Below are 18,791 nucleotides of genomic sequence, written 5' to 3'. Positions count from 1 at the left end.
AAATGCACTGGTCTCTAGAGCTGAGCTAGCAAAATATTCCGTACCCTTGGCCTGATTCAGACATGCGGCCCCTACACTATTATTAGCTGTTTCAAGAACAATTTGGCTTCTGCGGAGTGTGCTGCCACAATTACTTAACTAGAAAACCTGGATGGTTCTTAGCACAGTACACAGCGATGAAAGTGTCCCCTTGTAATGAAGGAGCCTAGAGAGCACAGCCACCCAACTTTTAACAAAGTTAGTGAAAAATTGCCTTGAATCCATACTTTAGCCCATGGGACGGAATTCAGTGTAGAGCTAAGGAGACTGTTCTGCCAACACAAGCATTTGTGCTTGCCTGATCTCTCCTCTCCCCCCCCCCCAAAAAAACCACTCTTCTGGGGTTCTTCCAACACCCCTCAGATGGCTTTGGGAGAAAGAGGGGGACCCCACTAGCAGAACGGGTTAGTTGAATCCAGCCCATGGTGCACATTCAGCAAGTGGACCATAAAGAAGGCTGATAGCCGAAGAAGGGATGCTTTTGAATTATGGTGCTGGAGGAGACTCTTGAGAGTCCCATGGACTGCAAGAAGATCAAACCTATCCATTCTGAAGGAAATCAGCCCTGAGTGCTCACTGGAAAGACAGATCCTGAAGCTGAGGCTCCAATACTTTGGCCACCTCATGAGAAGAGAAGACTCCCTGGAAAATACCCTGATGTTGGGAAATATGGAGGGCACAAGGAGAAGGGGGTGACAGAGGACGAGATGGTTGGATAGTGTTCTCGAAGCTACCAGCATGATTTTGACCAAACTGCGGGAGGCAGTGGAAGACAGGAGTGCCTGGCATGCTCTGGTCCATGGGGTCACGAAGAGTCGGACACGACTAAACAACAACAACAACAACATTCACCAAGATGCAGGCTAGGCTCCTAAAATGGTAAGGAAGTTGGAGCTGAGGCTGAGTAGCATCACTGTAGCATTTTTACTTCTTTTTTAAAAAATTATTATTATTATTATTATTATTATTATTATTATTATTATTATTATTCAGTTTATGTACCGCCCTTTATCAAAACATCCCAGGGTGGTGTGCAACATTAAATATCTTTTGCTGAGCACTCCAGTAATTCAACCACACTCCAGCCACTGAGTTTTGATAAGGGCCTATTTCCTAGCAGGGAACGAAAACTGGTGGGGCGTAAGGCATTTCTGTAATATTTTTTATTTGCATATGTCCAAGTTGACGCATGTCAAGCAGCCAACCCCGGCAGCACTAGTCTTGGGACACACCTGTCTCCACAGCCTAAAGCAGCAGCGTACACCTCATGGCTCAATTTTCCTTCCCACTCTGCAGACAGGTTCAAATTTCAAGACTTCAGCCCCCTTCCCCAAGGTGGGGGTTGAGAGACAAATCCAACTGCCTTAGGATAACCAGCAGCCATCGAAGATCATTGAGCTAGGACCTTCGGCTATCAAACCATACAAAGAGAATTAAAAGATGGTCCAGATTTCCCCAACCTGTTGCCCTCCAGATAGTTTGGAGTCCATCATCCTTCTGTCCCAGCCCCTATGGCAAGGGATCATGGGAGTTGTAGTCCAAAACATCTGGGCCATGGGGGGGGGTTCATGATCTAGAGAGCTTTCCTCTTTGTTTGGCAAGGCAGAGTAGGATGCCACATAACTGTATAGAAGTGGGCTAGCTTTTCCCATCTCCAAAATTAGATTATTGTTGCTCTTCTGCATTTACCATATTTTTTGCCTCCTAAAAAGTAAGAGGAAATGTGTGTGCGTCTTATGGAGCGAATGCAGGCTGTGCAGCTATCCCAGAAGCCAGAACAGCACGATCCCTCTTGCTGTTCTGGCTTCTGAGATTCAGAATATTTTTTTTCTTGTTTTTCTCCTCCAAAAACTAGGTGCATCTTGTGGTCTGGTGCATCTTACAGAGCGAAAAATATGGTAAGTATATGAAATAAGTGAGAAACAACCATTCCTTACCCAACAATAGAAAAAAGCTGTTGTTGTTAGGATACTGTAGAAAATAAGGACTCCGATAGCTGCTGCCATACTCATGAATTCTGGTCCTTGTTGACATTGTGATTCTGGGATTTCTGGGGCGTGACAGAGGGGAGAAAAGCTTTAAAACACATCTGCACAAACTATAAATGAAAAGCTATATTACCGTTATTCCTAGATCACATTTGATTTCAAAAAAGGAAACTTCCCCACAATGAGGAGATTGGTTAAAAGGAAGTTGAAAAAGTCAAGAGGGTCAGCTCACACCAAAATGCTTGGGAGTTGTTTAAAAACACATTATTAGATACAGTCGTACCTCGTAAGTTGAACAGAATCGGTTCCGGAAGTCTGTTCGACTTTCAAAATGTTTGAAAACCCAATCACGGCTTCTGATTGGCTGCAGGAAGCTCCTGCAGCCAATCAGAAGCAACGGAAGCCCGGTCAAATGTTCGGCTTCCAAAAGAACGTTCAAAAACTGGAACACTTACTTACGGTTTTCGATCGTTTGGGAGCTGAAATGTTCGACTCCCAAGGCGTTTGGGAGCCAAGGTATGACTGTACTGAAATGGAATGTACGCTACAGATCTAGAAACATACAATAAGGAACAAGATGATACCAGTGTGGTTGACAAGCAGAGCCCAAGCAGTTATCAGAGGCAAGACTTCACTAAAAAAATGAAATCTTGTCCAAATGAAGAAAAAAAAACCACAAACTTTGGCACCCAAAAAACAGTGCAAGTGAGGAAAGCCGAAAAAGAATTTGAATAACACAAAGGCTGAATGGTTAAACTATGGAACTCACTCCTGCAGGAGTCAGTGACAGCTGCCAATCTAGATGGTTTAAAAGAGGGTTAGACAAATTAATGCCGTAAAGGTAACAAAGGTAAAGGACCCCTGGATGGTTACATGCAGTCAAAGGCAACTATGGGGCTGCAGCACTCATCTTGCTTTCAGGCCAAGGGAGCCAGCGTTTGTCCACAGACAGCTTTCCGGGTCATGTGGCCAGCAGGACTAAACCACTTCTGGTGCAATGGGGCACCATGATGGAAGACAGAGCACACAGAAATGCTGTTTACCTTCCTGCTGCAGTGGTACCTATTTATCTACTCGCACTGGTGTACTTTCAAACTGCTAGGCTGGCAGGAGCTGGGACAGAGCAATGGGAGCTCACCCGTCACAGGGATTTGAACCTCCAACCTTCTGATCAACAAGTCCAAGAGACTTAGTGGTTTAGACCACAGCTACTGCATACCAATTGCTGGAAAGCACAGGATGGCAGAGGGCTCTTGGACTCAGAGCTGTCTGTGGAGGCACAGGTCAACTCTGGGTCCAGGGTGGCTGTCAACCAACTCCATGCCTGCTAAACCCTACCTGCCTGCACACTGCCTTCCCAGAGTGGTGCATGCTCTGGTTATCTCCTGCTTGGACTATTGCAATGCACTCTACATGGGGCTACCTTTGCAGCCGACTCGGAAATGGCCATTAATCTAGAATGCAGCTGCTAGACTGGAAGCAGCCGCTTGGACCATATAATACCAGTCTACCTGTTCGTTCCTGAGCACAATTCAAATGGTTGGTGCTGACCTTTAAAGCCCTAAATGGCCTCGGCTCAGTATACCTGAAGGAGTGTCTCCACACCCATTGTTCAACCTGGACACTGAGATCCAGCACTGAGGGCCTTCTAGTGGTTCCCTCACTGTGAGAAGTGAAGTTACAGAGAAGAAGGAAGAGGACCTTCTTGGTAGTAGCGTCCACCCTGTGGAACCCCCTCCCATCAGATGTCATAGAGTTAAACAACTATATAACTTCTCATAGACATCTGAAGGTATCCCTGTTTTGGGAGGCCTTAATGGTTGATGTTTCCCTGTCCTTCCCCAGATGGGCAGAGTATTATTATTATTATTATTATTATTATTATTATTATTATTATTATTATTATTATTACTCAGGTCCTGCTTGCAGGTTTGGCACAGGCACCTGGCTCTTATTATGCTCTGATATAACCCTTATATGGGAAGTGGGTGGCGTTGTGGGTTAAACCACAGAGCCTAGGACCTGTCGATCAGAAGGTCGGTGGTTCGAATCCCCACGACAGGGTGAGCTTCCATTGCTCGGTCCCTGCTCCTGCCAACCTAGCAGTTTGAAAGCACATCAAAGTGCAAGTAGATAAATAGGTTCCACTCCGGCGGGAAGGTAAACGGCGTCTCCGTGCGCTGCTCTGGTTCTCCAGAAGCGGCTTAGTCATACTGGCCACATGACCTGGAAGCTGTATGCCGTCTCCCTCAGCCAATAAAGCGAGATGAGTGCTGCAACCCCAGAGTCGTTTGTGACTGGACCTAATGGTCAGGGGTCCCTTTACCTTTACCTATACCCCATATGGCTGCTCCAAGATAAATTGAATGAATAATGTAGTGACCATGAGCTAAACTGAAAGTTGCGTTGGTGACATTTTTTTAAAAAAACATACTTAAGTTGTCCACATTTATTTTGAAGGAGAAGCAGATGAAGAACCCCAGCCTAGAATTGGCTCTCATAGAATTGGAAGCGACTCTGGGGACTTTCCAATCCCTAGAATGCAGGAATCTCAACCCGTGGTCTTCCCATCCAATTTGAAACCATTCTGGACGCTGCTTAGGTTTGCAAATGTGCTAGCAGTTTTTGAGGTGGGGTCTGCCCCAAAGTTAGGAGCGGGCACTCCCCAAACTGTGACCTGACTGTAAGGTACTTTTTATTGCAGCATTGGGACGCGGGTGGCGCTGTGGGTTAAACCACAGAGCCTAGGACTTGCCATCAGAAGGTCGGTGGTTCGAATCCCCGTGACGGGGTGAGCTCCTGTTGCTCGGTCCCTGCTCCTACCAACCTAGCAGTTCGAAAGCACGTCAAAGTGCAAGTAGATAAATAGATACCACTTTGGCGGGAAGGTAAACATTGTTTTTCGTGCACTGCTCTGGTTCGCCAGAAGCAGCTTAGTCATGCCGGCCACATGACCCGGAAGCTGTACGCCGGCTCCCTTGGCCAATAAGGCGAGATGAGCGCCGCAACCCCAGAGTCGGTCACGACTGGACCTAATGGTCAGGGGTCCCTTTACCTTTACCTTTACTTTATTGCAGCAGCAGCCCCTGAGTGGGTGGCAGAGGGACAGCAGAAGGGAGGTATGGTTTTTGGGGGGGGAGGAGGAAGGAAAACAGAATGGGGCTGCAGTCTGGACCAGAAGACTGGGGCTCCACAGCTGCCTTTTCTTCCAAAATAAAAGTAGCCCCTGCTGTTAAGGAAACTCGCTGTTTGTTGAGAAAGTGTTGGTTTGCATTTGGCAAAGGGGAGTAGACATTTCTAGATGCCCAGTTTAAATACTAGTAGCCCTAGCATGAGTGATTTGGGGCATATGCAAGGACTTTCACATTTGTACCTTTCACGTGAACTAAAGTGCCAAGGCTTTCGTTGACTTCATACGGCGGTGGCTCAAAGACCTCAATTTTGCAGCTGTAAATGTCTGTTTGATTGGCATGTAGGCTCTGCAGGTTAAAGGTGACTTCCTTTTCTGTCTTGAAGGCAACTTGGCATCTGATTTCCGGACTGTATTTGGTAATATTATGGGTGCTGTTCTTGTAAATGGAGCAGACTTCCACCCTTTCTATTCCTTTACGGAGCAAGGCTCTGAAGGCCTCTATCTTCTTTCCGTTAGATGTGTAGTTGCAGAATATCTTGGCACTTTCACTCATCAGGCGCAGAGGTCTCTGTTGCACTAAAATATTCGCTTCTGAGGGTGGGGGGAAAAGAGAAACAAATGTAAGGCGGTGGTGGCACCAGAAGGAAGGAAAATATTAAGGTGGGGGAAGAGCGGAGCAGGCTTTGTTTCGCATTATTAAACCTTTCCAAATTGCTGCATTTCATAACAGTGCTTCATTCCTAAATATATTTACTTGGAAGTAACTTATGTAGCTACCAGCCTTAATTAGGACATTAATATAAGATTGCATGAGAAGAAAAAAGAGAGAGATTTTTAGCATGAGTTGCTGCTAAAAGTGCAACTCTTCTTGAATGGGGAAGGGATATTGAAAACCTTTGTTAATAATAATAATAATAATAATAATAATAATAATAATAATAATAATAAATAATTTTATTTATATCCCGCCCTCCCCAGCCGAAGCCGGGCTCAGGGTGGCTAACAACAATAAAATAGTACAGCATTCTAAAATCATTTCATTCTAAAATTAATTCAAATCAAATTGATGGCAACCATTAGGCTAAAGTTTTGTGAAGATTGCCAAAGGAGGGAGTCAGACTGTGCCCTGACCAAAGGCCTGGTGGAACAGCTCTGTCTTGCAGAAAGATGTCAAGTCCCGCAGGGCCCTAGTCTCTTGTGACAGATTGGAGCCACAGCCGAAAAAGCCCTGGCTCTGGTTGAGGCCAGCCTAACCTCCCTGTGGCCTGGGACCTCCAGGATGTTTTTGTTTGAAGACCGTAAGGTCCTCCGTGGGACATACCAGGAGAGGCGGTCCCGTAGGTACGAAAAACAAAAACAAAAAAACCTCAAGATTCAGGAAGTTTTATAAGCTTGGCTAGGGGGATAACTTGTCCTAACTTCTCCTTAAGCAGTTTGCATAAGACTGCCCTAAGTTTTAGGGCCAGGCATGCTTAAGCAAAACAGGACAGAAAAACACTTTATTCAAAAGTTAGTGGCTCCAAATGTCATCGAAGATCTTCTGGATGAAGCTCATGGCCTGGGAATGTAGCTCAGGTCCTGGGAAACAAAGGAACTCCTCCTTGATCTCAGCAAAAAAAAATTCCCCGCTGTCAAATGCATGAGAATCAGGTTGCTTTCACAGCAGAGCTCTTTACTGCTGTGGCAGCATTGCTTTTTCCACACGCAGCTGGAAGTGTAATTCAAATTGTGGCTTTACACAGTTTGAATGTATAGCTATGTTATCTGACGAAGCCCAGTGTCGTGGCCAAGATTCGTCTATAAGGTCTACTCAGATGAGGTCATTCGATGTTAATCTGCAGGCAACTCCTTGCCGGTTTTGCTTCGGTTATTGCTTCCTGTTCAGTGCTGCTGAAAGTTTAATGATTGATTCCCCCTTAATTAGTCCATTCCTATTCCCTGTAGGAGGGACGCGGGTGACGCTGTGGGTTAAACCACAGAGCCTAGGACTTGACGATCAGAAGGTCGGCGGTTCGAATCCCCATGACAGGGTGAGCTCCCGTTGCTCAGTCCCTGCTCCTGCCAACCTAGCAGTTCAAAAGCACGTCAAAGTGCAAGTAGATAAATAGGTACCACTCCAGCGGGAAGGTAAACGGCGTTTCTGTGCGCTGCTCTGGTTCGCCAGAAGCAGCTTAGTCATGCTGGCCACCTGACCAGGAAGCTGTACGCCAGCTCCCTCAGCCAATAAAGCGAGATGAGCGCCACAACCCCAGAGTCGGCCACGACTGGACCTAATGGTCAGGGGTCCCTTTACCTTTACCTTTATTCCCTGTAGGATCAGTGGGAGATTCGTTACTGATTTTAAAAGGCTATTTTCAGTAGGGATGTAAGGAATCAGAGATGTTCATCCTGAACCTTTGTTCATTGCAATCAATGCTGTTTCTGTTCCACTGCCATTTGGCTTCTGCTAAAACCTGTATCACTTGTCTCACTGTCCGCTGGAGCCAAAACTAGCATAATTCTAATTATGTAATGAAATTCAATGTGTTTCAATGGAAAGGATATATGCAACAATGCAGAAAATAATGCAATTATTTACATAATGTTTGTGGGCTAAAGAAACAACAATAGCGAATATTGCAAATATTCGCTTCTGTCATTTCCATCTCTGACCTCGGATGAACGCGCAAAACTTATGTCTATTTCCATTTCTATCTTTTTGATATCCTGGTTCTTCAGTACAGTGGTACCTCGGGTTAAGAACTTAATTCGTTCTGGAGGTCCGTTCTTAACCTGAAACTGTTCTTAACCTGAAGCACCACTTTAGCTAATGGGGCCTCCAGCTGCTTCTGCGCCGCTGCTGCGCGATTTCTGTTCTCATCCTGAAGCAAAGTTCTTAACCCGAGGTACTATTTCTGGGTTTGCGGAGCCTGTAACCTGAAGCATCTGTAACCTGAAGTACCACTGTACAGTGGTGCCTCGCAAGACGAAATTAATTCGTTCCGTGAGTCTTTTCGTCTTGCGATGTTTTTCGTCTTGCAAAGCACGGTCCGTCGCAACTGCGCCTCTTCAAGCGGCTTTAGGGGAAAAGCGAACAAACTCGCAAGACGTTTTCATCTTGCAAAGCAAGCCCATAGGAAAATTCGTCTTGCGAAGCGACGCAAAAACCGAAAAACCCTTTTGTCTTGCGCGTTTTTCGTTTTGCGAGGCATTCGTCTTGCGGGGCACCACTGTCATGCTGTTGCAGCACTGCGCAGGAAACAATAAGAAGGCAAAAAGCTGTAAGAAGGAAGCTGCTAATGAAAAATACAGAAGCCCTGAAAAGCCTTAATAGCACTTTGCCAATCCACACACACTGGAGAGATGGCCACTATTCTTATTTATGTTGTAAATTTATTTTACCACAAATGAGGTCTGCACAAACTTGGGACGACAATGCAGAAAATGCCAGATGGCAATTATCAGGCATCATCTTAAAAACCGGGTGAGCAAATAATGGCTCCTGAGCTAAAATGCTAGTGAATGGGGAAGCAACCTCAAGATCCAACATTATGGGATGTATCCAAGGCTAGTTATAATCAGAGTAGACCCAATGAAATTTACGGACATACCAACATAAGTTCATTAATTTCAGCCGATATATTCTGAGTAGAACTTAGTTGGCTACAACTCCATGTTACACTAAGTCTTTAGATTTAATTTATTTCTTCTAGATCTTATAACATATAGGACTGTGATCTAAACGAAATATAAAGTACCATTTTGGCACCATTGCTTGTCTTCTCATCCGTCTGCAGCTATATTTAGAGTACAACTGTCAGAGGTTGAAATCTCCCAAATCTCTGTGTATTGTCTCTCATTGTCAAAAACTGTAATGTATCTACCACAGCCGAGAGGCTGAGTGAAAATAATAATAATAATAATAATAATAATAATAATAATAATAATAATAATAATAATATATTTATTACTTACTTACTTATACCCTGCCCATCTGGCCAGATCTCCCCAGCCACTCTGGGTGCCTCCCAGCAGATTATTAAAAACACAATAAAACTACAAACATTAAAAACTTCCCTAAACAGAGCTGCCTTCAGATGTCTTCTAAAAGTCAGATAGTTGTTTATTTCCTTGACATCTGATGGGAGGGTGTTCCACAGGGTGTGCACCACTACCAAGAAAGCCCTCTGCCTGGTTCCCTGTAACCTCACTTCTCGCAGTGAGGGAACCGCAAAAAGGCCCTCGGAGCTGGACCTTCAAGTTCATCCGTAACTTGCATCAGAGCAGGCTGTTGCAGGACCTGGAAGTCGAGGCTCATCTGTGAACCCCTTCAAAGCATTCTTGGACCATCTTATGTCCCTGAGCTAGAACAGATGAAGGACAGGACCCAGCTTCATTCCGATACTCTTGACTACAAGACAACAGCTCTCTGCAAAGACAGGGTCCTTTCATAAGCTGCATGTTTATAGGCAGAAATCAAATCCATGCAGCCCTTGGAGATCTATTCCGAGGACCGGGGTCAACAGTCGTTCCCTTTTCTGAAGGGAAAGAAATGCTGGATCACAAGTTGTTTATGCAGGTGCACCAACAAGCACCCACACACCCACACACACACACACACACACTACAGTGGTACCTCGGGTTACATACGCTTCAGGTTACATACACTTCAGGTTACAGGCTCCGCTAAGCCAGAAATAGTACCTCAGGTTAAGAACTTTGCTTCAGGATGAGAACAGAAATTGTGCTCCAGCAGCGCGGCGGCTGGACCATAAAGAAGGCTGGACCATAAAGAAGGCTGATCACCGAAGAATTGATGCTTTTGAATTATGGTCCTGGAGGAGACTCTTGAGAGTCCCATGGACTGCAAGAAGATCAAACCTCTCCATTCTGAAGGAAATCAGCCCTGAGTGCTCACTGGAAGGACAGATCCCGAGGCTCCAATACTTTGGCCACCTCATGAGAAGAGAAGACTCCCTGGGAAAGACCCTGATGTTGGGAAAGATGGAGGGAACAAGAAGGGGACAACAGAAGACGAGATGGTTGGACAGTGTTCTCGAAGCTACCAGCATGAGTTTGACCAAACTGCAGGAGGCAGTGGAAGACAGAAGTGCCTGGCATGCTCTGGTCCATGAGGTCAAGAAGAGTCGGACACGACTAAACGACTAAACAGCAACAAGTGCGGTGGCAGCAGGAGGCCCCATTAGCTAAAGTGGTGCTTCAGGTTAAGAACAGTTTCAAGTTAAGAACGGACCTCCGGAATGAATTAAGTACTTAACCCGAGGTACCACTGTATTAACATGCTACTCAAAATGACAATGGGGTGCTTTAAAGACCAACTAAGTTAGTTCTTGGTATGAGCTTTCGTGTGCATACACACTTCTTCAGATACACACTTCAGATGCATGCACACGAAAGCTCATACCAAGAACTAACTTAGTTGGTCTTTAAGGTGCTACGGGAAGGAATTGTTTTTGTTTTGACTATGGCAGACCAACACGGCTACCTATCTGTAAATGGGGTGCTTGTGAGGAGTGTGTGTGTGTGTGTGTGCAGAGAAGAGAGCCTCACAAACAAATGATAAAAGTTTGCTGCTCTGGGGGGGGCATTAACCTCCTCCCACAAACTGCTGCACACACACACACATGCTGCAACAGCGGCTTTCAAATGACTTGCACATTATCATCATGTCAGGTGTCTCTAGGCCAGCATCCTGTTTTCAATAATGGCCAGCATGAAGGTCCCAGGAAGCACTCCTGCAAGGCTCAGAGACTCTGGCATCCATCCAGATTTAATTAATAGCTTTCCTTGCTCTGTAAGAGGGAGCTGAAGAAGGTTGGGTCGAGGAAGCAGGGATTGCCTCATTGCAAGAAGCGCGAAGGTGGTTTCGCACCCTCTCTGTAACAGGAGGAGAGGACTACAGTGGTACCTCAGGTTACAGATGCTTCAGGTTACAGACTCCACTAATCCAGAAATAGTACCTCGGGTTAAGAACTTTGCTTCAGGATGAGAACAGAAATTGTGTGGTGGTGGTGCAGTGGCAGCGGGAAGCCCCATTAGCTAAGAAGAGTTTGGATTTGATATCCCGCTTTATCACTACCCTAAGGAGTCTCAAAGCGGCTAACAACCTACTTTTCCCTTCCTCCCCCACAGCAAACACTCTGTGAGGTGAGTGAGGCTGAGAGACTTCAGAGATGTGTGACTAGCCCAAGGTCACCCAGCAGCTGCACGTGGAGGAGCGGGGAAGCGAACCCGATTCACCAGATTACGAGACTACCGCTCTTAACCACTACACCATACTGGCTCTCAGGTTAACCTGCTACTTCAGGTTAAGAACAGTTTCAGGTTAAGAACGGACCTCCAGAATTAATTAAGTTCTTAACTCAAGGTACCACTGTATTGCTAAACTGTTAATATTCCCTTCTTAGGCAAGGTGCTGTAGCGTGCTCTTTGACCTACCACTGGTCAAAGGTCCAGGTGGCTTCAGTTGCTATTTCAGGCTGGTTCACCAACTACTGCCCTTCCTGGACAGAGATCCTTGGCTGCAGTGCTCCATGCACTGGTAACCTTGGGACTAGACTGCTGCAGTGCGCTTTACGTGGGGCTGCCCTTGGAAATGGTTTAGAGGTTAAAACTGATACAGAATTAGTAGCTAGAATGTTAGCAGGCGCCACTGACCAAGTCTCAAAGATCTCCACTGGTTGCTGATACACTTCCAACCGCGACTCAGAGTACTTGGGCCTCAAATAACGGAAGGAGCAGCTCCTCCTATACAGCCTTGCTCAAGTATGAGACCTAATGTTTAACAACGTGACCGAGCACCAAAATGCATCGTTCGCTGTTTTGCCATAAGCAAAACAGTAAGGAGCCACGTCCGACTTGGTATTTAAAATTACTTTTCAGTGAAAGCAAAAGCCCTTTCGCCCATTTTTAATGGTTTGTTCTTTGTCTAAGATGGCCTGCTGATTTTTACTGCTTTAGTCAACTAGCTGCCCTTTGACTTTGAGCCTCTGCCTTCTCTGAGACTTAAAAAAAAAATCAAACATATAAATATAATACAGATTATATCTGTATGCAACAACAGCAGCTAGAGTTTTGATAGCCCAAAAGTGGAAGTTACAGAGATTCCGACTGTAAGGGAATGGCAGATAAAGCTGGTCGAATATGCTGAAATGGCCAAATTGACACACAGAATTCACAAACAGGAGGAGATGAAGTACCAAAAAGAATGGAGTAAATTTATGGTTTATATAAGTGAGAACTGTAGAAATTTGAAAACGTTGGCAGGATTAAATTAACTCTTACATCACGGTGTAATTTTTAATCAATGAAACTGAATTATAGACTGGAATAAGAAAACTTGCGGAAGGGAAGGACGGAAGTCAACGGCTCTATGGAGCACAAAGTAGGATATATGTAATAAGACCTGATGTTTTTGTTGGTTGGTGTTGGTGTTCTTAAATCTCAATAAAAAGCATTTGAAAATAAAATGTGAGATCTTGTTGACAAAAAAAACAACCCCAAACTTAAGCTTTGCATGGAAGACATAAGATGGAGACGATACCTCTCTGCTGATCTACATGTTGGTTGCAATCCTGCACACAGGTTGTTGTTGCTGTTGTTGTTACTACTACTATTAATTTATACCCCGCCCATCTGGCTGGGTTTCCCCAGCCACTCTGGGAGGTTCCCAACAGAATATTAAAAACACGATAAAACATCAAACACTAAAAACTTCCCTAAACAGGGCTGCCTTCAGATGTCTTCTAAAAGTCAGATAGTTGTTTATTTCCTTGACATCTGATGGGAGGGCATTCCACAGGGCGGGCCCCCTACTGAGAAGGCCCTCTGCCTGGTTCCCTGCAACCTCACTGCAGGTGGCCTGCAGTGAGGGAACCACCAGAAGGCCCTCGGAGCTGGACCTCAGTGTCCAAGCAAAACGATGGGGGTGGAGATGCTCCTTCAGGTCTACTGGGCCGAGGTCATTTAGGGCTTTAAAGGTCAGCAACAACACTTTGAATTGTGCTCAGAAATGTACTGGGAGCCATTGTAGGTCTTTCAAGACCAGTGTTATATGGTCTTGGCAGCCACCCCCAGTCAGACTATCTGATTTGCACTGCCTCACATGTTATCGACGCATATAAGGTACATGTAATTCGAGAGGTCATGGGCCGCACACAACAAGCTACATGCAACCCTAGCTCAGCCTTTGCTTGAAATTCATCTCAAGCAGGTGCCCTGGGTCATCTTCCTTATTAAATTTGCTCCCCGCAAGCTGCTTTTTGCCCAACTTGGGGAAAGCACATCGGTGTTACGTAGGTGTCTGAATGTTTTCTGCGCAAAAGGCAAATAATAGTTTCAGGGAGGGTGGAATTTAGGTTGGAGAGACAGTGCCATGCTTCCACTGTAACATGGCTCTGATTATGAAGAGAACTTGATTTAAAAACAAACAAACACATTGTACTATTATTTAAGGGAAGCAAGAGTCAATGTGGAAGAAATTTTATATCTCAGGGTCAGTTGCGAAGCTGATTGTAGATTCTTCAGGATTGAAAATGCTTAATTAACTAATGGAATCATTCTTCACAAGGTGCAGTAGTTGCTACTTAGATGGCATTAGAAATATGTCTAGGGATGGGATGATCAATGGTTATTGGACAGAACTGCTAATAGAACCATCTTGTTGAGAGGCAAGGTGTCTCTGAGTAGCAGGTGTTAGAGACAAACCACAGGGGATTCAGAATCTTCGAGAAGCTTCCGGATGAATCTGGTTGTTGAAATAGAGCAGAAGGAAGGAAGGGAGATCAGGGTCTATTGGTAGATCTCTGGGTGATTTACAGTCGATCGGCAAGGATTTCCAACTCACAGTTGTTTGACAATATCAACAACAAAATGACCCTCCCTTTCAGACATCATAAAATAGACTGTTTATTTATTTTATATATTTATTAAATTCGTATCCTGTCCTATACCCATAGATCTCAGGGCGGTTGACAACATGAAATCACAATATTAAAAAACAAAAAACAGAAAATGCATAAATGAAAACAAAGACAAAGCAATGATCCCCGCTTCCATAAGAGATATTTAAAAGGGAATCGGGTGTCAGTCAGCCAAAGGCCTGGTTAAAGAGGAATGTTTTCGCTTGGCGCATAAAGGTGTAAAGTGAAGGCCCCAGTCAAACCTCCCTGGGGAGAGCATTCCACAAATGGGAAATGAAGGAAGCTGAGAATAACCAGGATTGTGGTTGTTTTTGCGTACAAGGATTGTGCACTCCAGTTCTGATACTCCAAAGAAAATCTGGGGCTTAAACAAAAATCCTCAGAACTCTATAATTCTCTTTTGCCACAGGCTCTGATGGGTGAATCCTGAGGTTCTAATAAAAAAATAGATCTTGCAAGGCTGAAGTCTCCCCGCCTCTGACCTATGTGGCCTGACCAGGAATGCCAACTCTTATATTCTTAACAAAATGTAAGTGTTCTCATGTGTGCAGTTTAATGGTGAGAGCCAGAGGTTTGTGCGAACTGAGTTATTTGACTTTATTTCTTAAATTTGTGTACCACCCTTCATCAGAAGATTTCGGGGCGCTTCACAGAATGAGGAAAGCTCAGCTTTCCTTCCTGGAAACCTGAGGTGAAATAGCTTATTTATTCTGGAGATTGCATACAACCAGAATTATCTTTCTCCCCCTACCGCAATCAGTCCACCATTTTTATATTGACTAGTTTCTACATTTAAGATCCAAACCAGCCATTTTGAAATCACCTTACCTTGCACCATTGTAAAGCATCATCACTGATTCTACCTGCATCTCCACCCCCATCGTTCTGCCTGGACGCTGAGGTCCAGCGCCAAGGGCCTTCTGGTGGTTCCCTCACTGCGAGAAGCAAAGCTACAGGGAACCAGGCAGAGGGCCTTCTCGGTGGTGGCGCCTGCCCTGTGGAATGCCCTCCCATCAGATGTCAAAGCGATAAACAACTACCTGACATTCAGAAGACATCTTAAGGCAGCCCTGTTCAGGGAAGTTTTTAATGTATGACATATTAGTGTATTTTTGGTCTTTGTGGAAGCCGCCCAGAGTGGCTGGGGAAACCCAGCCAGATGGGAGGGGTATAAATAAATTATGATTATTGTTGTTGTTGTTGTTACTATAACAGCTATTTTAGAAATAAGGCTCTGTGGTTTGCAGAAGGATATCATGCAATAAGTACACTAATGCATTGGGACTTGATGTGGGGACTCAACACAAGCCAGTGAATTCGCTGCATCGCAATGACTTTGGTGTGGCCCACTGTGGTTATTAAATACTTACTTCATTATCTTTCATCATCATTACTTTATGAGACCATTTAAAGGCAGCTGCTGCTAATTTGCTCTCTGGAGGTGCGATCTGTTCATTTATAATATCTCAGTTCTCTTCTGCTTAGTTTGACAGAGAAAGCTGTGAATTATAAATCTGAACGAGGGATAAGGAGCTAAAGACGTGCGCTCCCAAGAAATATGCAGGAGTGGGCAGTGGCGTAGCGTGGGTTGTCAGCACCCGGGGCAAGGCAAGTAATTTGCACCCCCTAACCCGTGGATTTGCGCCCCCTAACCCTCACCCCCAGATTTTGCGCCCGGTGCGGCCGGGCCCCCCTACACCCCCCATGCTACGCCACTGGGAGTGGGAAATATGCAAGGAACTCAACAAGGTTCTACAGTGTCAAAAAGTTGTCCTAAATGTCAACAATCCTTTGCTCAATAACCATACTGAAAGAGGGTGCATTCACTTTCATTTTTGTGATTTCTGCCTGTAAGTATCGACATTCTTCTGCCCTTTCGAACAAAGCTTAGAAGTAGCAGTCACACCAGGGACTTCAGAAATTCGAGCTTTGATAAGCTAATGAAAACAGGTCTTTAACGAGTCTCAAGAAGAGTGTAGCATTTAGAGCATCACAAAAGCAGCATTTAAGGGGTGATAACACGGGGGGGGGGAGCTAACTATGTAGGAACAATTCAAAATCTGAAAGATGTGCTGAAATCTTTTTTCAAAATCCTGTTTCTGATGCCTGGAATGTGTGCAAATATGATGCTAGTTTATGCTATATATCAGGGCTGTCCAACTTCCAAGAGACTGCGATCTACAACCACTATAAAAATACTAGCAATCATCTACCCATTGAATTGACTAGAGTTGTTGAGGTTTTTTTTAGGGAAGCCAAAGTTAGATTGCGACTTTACGGGTGGAAGGGTGTAATTTCCACCGTAGAACAGCAAATTCACGTTGTTCAAAATGGATTTGGTGATCTTGTGCAACAAACCAACTCAGAAATAAAAATTGAACTGTTTGCAGTAAGGAAAGTGACGGGGGGAACTGCTGGAAAGTATGGGATAACAATTGCTTTATGAAGTGGTTTGTTGCCCACAAACAAATTAGAATGACTTATCAACAATTAATGGGTGCTGTATAATAATCCCACTTCATGCAAAAAAATTCACAACAAATGCTCACTAAACATGAAAAAACCTTGCTGCTAATCGCTCACAAGGACTGTGACCAAACTATATATCTGTTAATTTTCAAAACACCACAGACAGCAAACTTCCAATGGAAACAAAGATATCAATTAACCAAATACTGTTTTATACAACCTTAATGATGGGCACACTATAGAAAATAAGTAACCAGAACGTATATTGTATGACACGTATCTAAGCAAATCTTCAAATGCACCCAATTTGAGGTCTTCATGCTATTCATTTGTGATATTTGTTGCACATGTATCCTATTCTTCCTCCAAGAAGCCCAAAGCAGCTTATTTCTTATCTGGGCAGCGTACAGAACAAAGATCACCAGCAACTTTTTAAAAAGCATCATTTGCCACAGACCCTTCTCCAGAAATACAGACTAAAGCTAGCTCAGTTACTATTTTTTTGCCAATGTCCAGAAATGGCACCCTTTATTTCAATCCCTTATCATTTTTTGTGCAAGGCAGCCAAGTCCTAATCCAGCTTGTTCTGAATTAATGTGGTTTACACCCAAGTAAACTGGCATAGAATCCAGCCAATAACAGTGGAACAGTCTCCCCCGGGAGGCGGTGGACTCTCCTTCCTTGGAGATTTTTAAGCAGAGGTTGGAAGGCCATCTGTCATGGATGCTTTAGCCGAGATTCCTGCATTGCAGGGGGCTGGACTAGATGACCCTTGGGGTCCCTTCCACCTCTATATGGGAGAGACAGAGAGAAAGGACTTACCTGTTAGGCTGTCAGGCTGAATTAGACTGAGTGCAGTAAGGATCCACAAGATCATGGTGCGAAAGGGTTGGCTGAAAATCCTGGCCCCGTAGAGACAGAGAGGACCGAGGAGGAAAAAAAGCAAATTGACTTTTCAGGTCAAAAGGCAGGCACCTCACAGATTTCCATCTCATGCCTCTGAGCGGCATACAGGAAACAGAGTTACAAACAGGAAGCAGAGCTCTTTGATGACTTTACCATTTTGTCTCTGTTTATTCATCCTCTTTCTTTTCTACACCTCTTTTTCAGATCAAGTTGCTCAGTCATAGGTAAACGACAGGGAGGAAATGCCAGCTCCCGAAACATACATGAGCATGATAGTTTGGAGCCCAGTTAGACTAGACAGTGGAATCCGAGGCAAATATTAATTTCGTTTCTCTTGAAAGACCACTGCAGCCCATCCATGGACCATAGTCCTGAAGCAAGCTGGGTCTCATCTGGTTTTTTCCACTTGGCTGTCTCCCTAGGCAGTGGTAGTATCTGTATCCCTAGGAAAGAAAACCTGCTGCCATCATAGCATATGGTTACCAGATTTTTTTCAATGAATCCGGGGAGTAAACCACAGAGCCTAGGACTTGCTAATCAGAAGGTCGGCAGTTCGAATCCCCACAACGGGGTGAGCTCCCGTTGCTCGGTCCCTGCTCCTGCCAACCTAGCTGTTCAAAAGCACCTCAACGTGCAAGTAGATAAATAGGTACCTCTCTGGCAGGAAGGTAAACGGCGTTTCCGTGCGCTGCTCTGGTTCGCCAGAAGACAACTGCTGTTGTATATGGGATTATTACCTTGACTGGAATGTAACATAAGGTTTTGGAATGCAGATATAAAGAAAATCATCAATTCTATCACATGGGGGGTACACATAAATGGTTTAATTTGGTATTTGTGTGATTGGTATTGATAATTGTATTATAATTTGGTATTGTTATAATGTGGGTTGTAACTGAAAATTAATAAAAATTATTATCCGTGAAAGGAAGGTGGCAACTGCGAGCTGAGAGAATAGTCCAAAGCAGGGATGGGAAATCTAAAGTACAGTGGTACCTCGGGTTACATACACTTCAGGTTACAAACTCCGCTAACCCAGAAATAGTGCTTCAGGTTAAGAACTTTGCTTCAGGATGAGAACAGAAATTGTGCGGTGGCGCGGCAGCAGCAGGAGGCCCCATTAGCTAAAGTGGTGCTTCAGGTTAAGAACAGCTTCAGGTTAAGTACGGACCTCCGGAACAAATTAAGTACTTAACCCGAGGTACCACTGTACAGCAGGACTCCAGTGCCTAATGATACCTGCCTCGTCCTACAAACTTCTTAGCAATGGATCTTAAGGAGACTACCCAAAATAGGTGTTTGCTCAGGGGAGAAGCCAAGAAACACAATTTTGCT

At 44.6% G+C, this 18,791-nt stretch overlaps 1 protein-coding gene across 1 annotated transcript in view; it reads right to left on the bottom strand.

Moving 5' to 3' along the window:
* LOC309360336 (uncharacterized protein) overlaps positions 1-17,548 on the bottom strand; it is a 58,293-nt gene extending 40,745 nt beyond the window's left edge. The window contains exons 1-3 of the mRNA XM_081895014.1: positions 17,373-17,548; positions 5,401-5,751; positions 1,977-2,089 (exon numbers count right to left, since the gene is read on the bottom strand). Coding sequence (XP_081751140.1) covers positions 1,977-2,089; positions 5,401-5,751; positions 17,373-17,427 — 519 coding nt within the window. The 5' untranslated portion in view covers positions 17,428-17,548. The remainder of the gene's footprint in view (positions 1-1,976; positions 2,090-5,400; positions 5,752-17,372) is intronic.
* Between the last annotated feature and the right edge of the window lie 1,243 nt (positions 17,549-18,791).

The sequence above is a fragment of the Podarcis melisellensis genome, assembly GCF_964234715.1.
Source record: "Podarcis melisellensis genome assembly, chromosome: 1".
Lineage (NCBI taxonomy): Eukaryota > Metazoa > Chordata > Lepidosauria > Squamata > Lacertidae > Podarcis > Podarcis melisellensis.
This window is presented reverse-complemented; position numbering and strand designations above follow the sequence as displayed.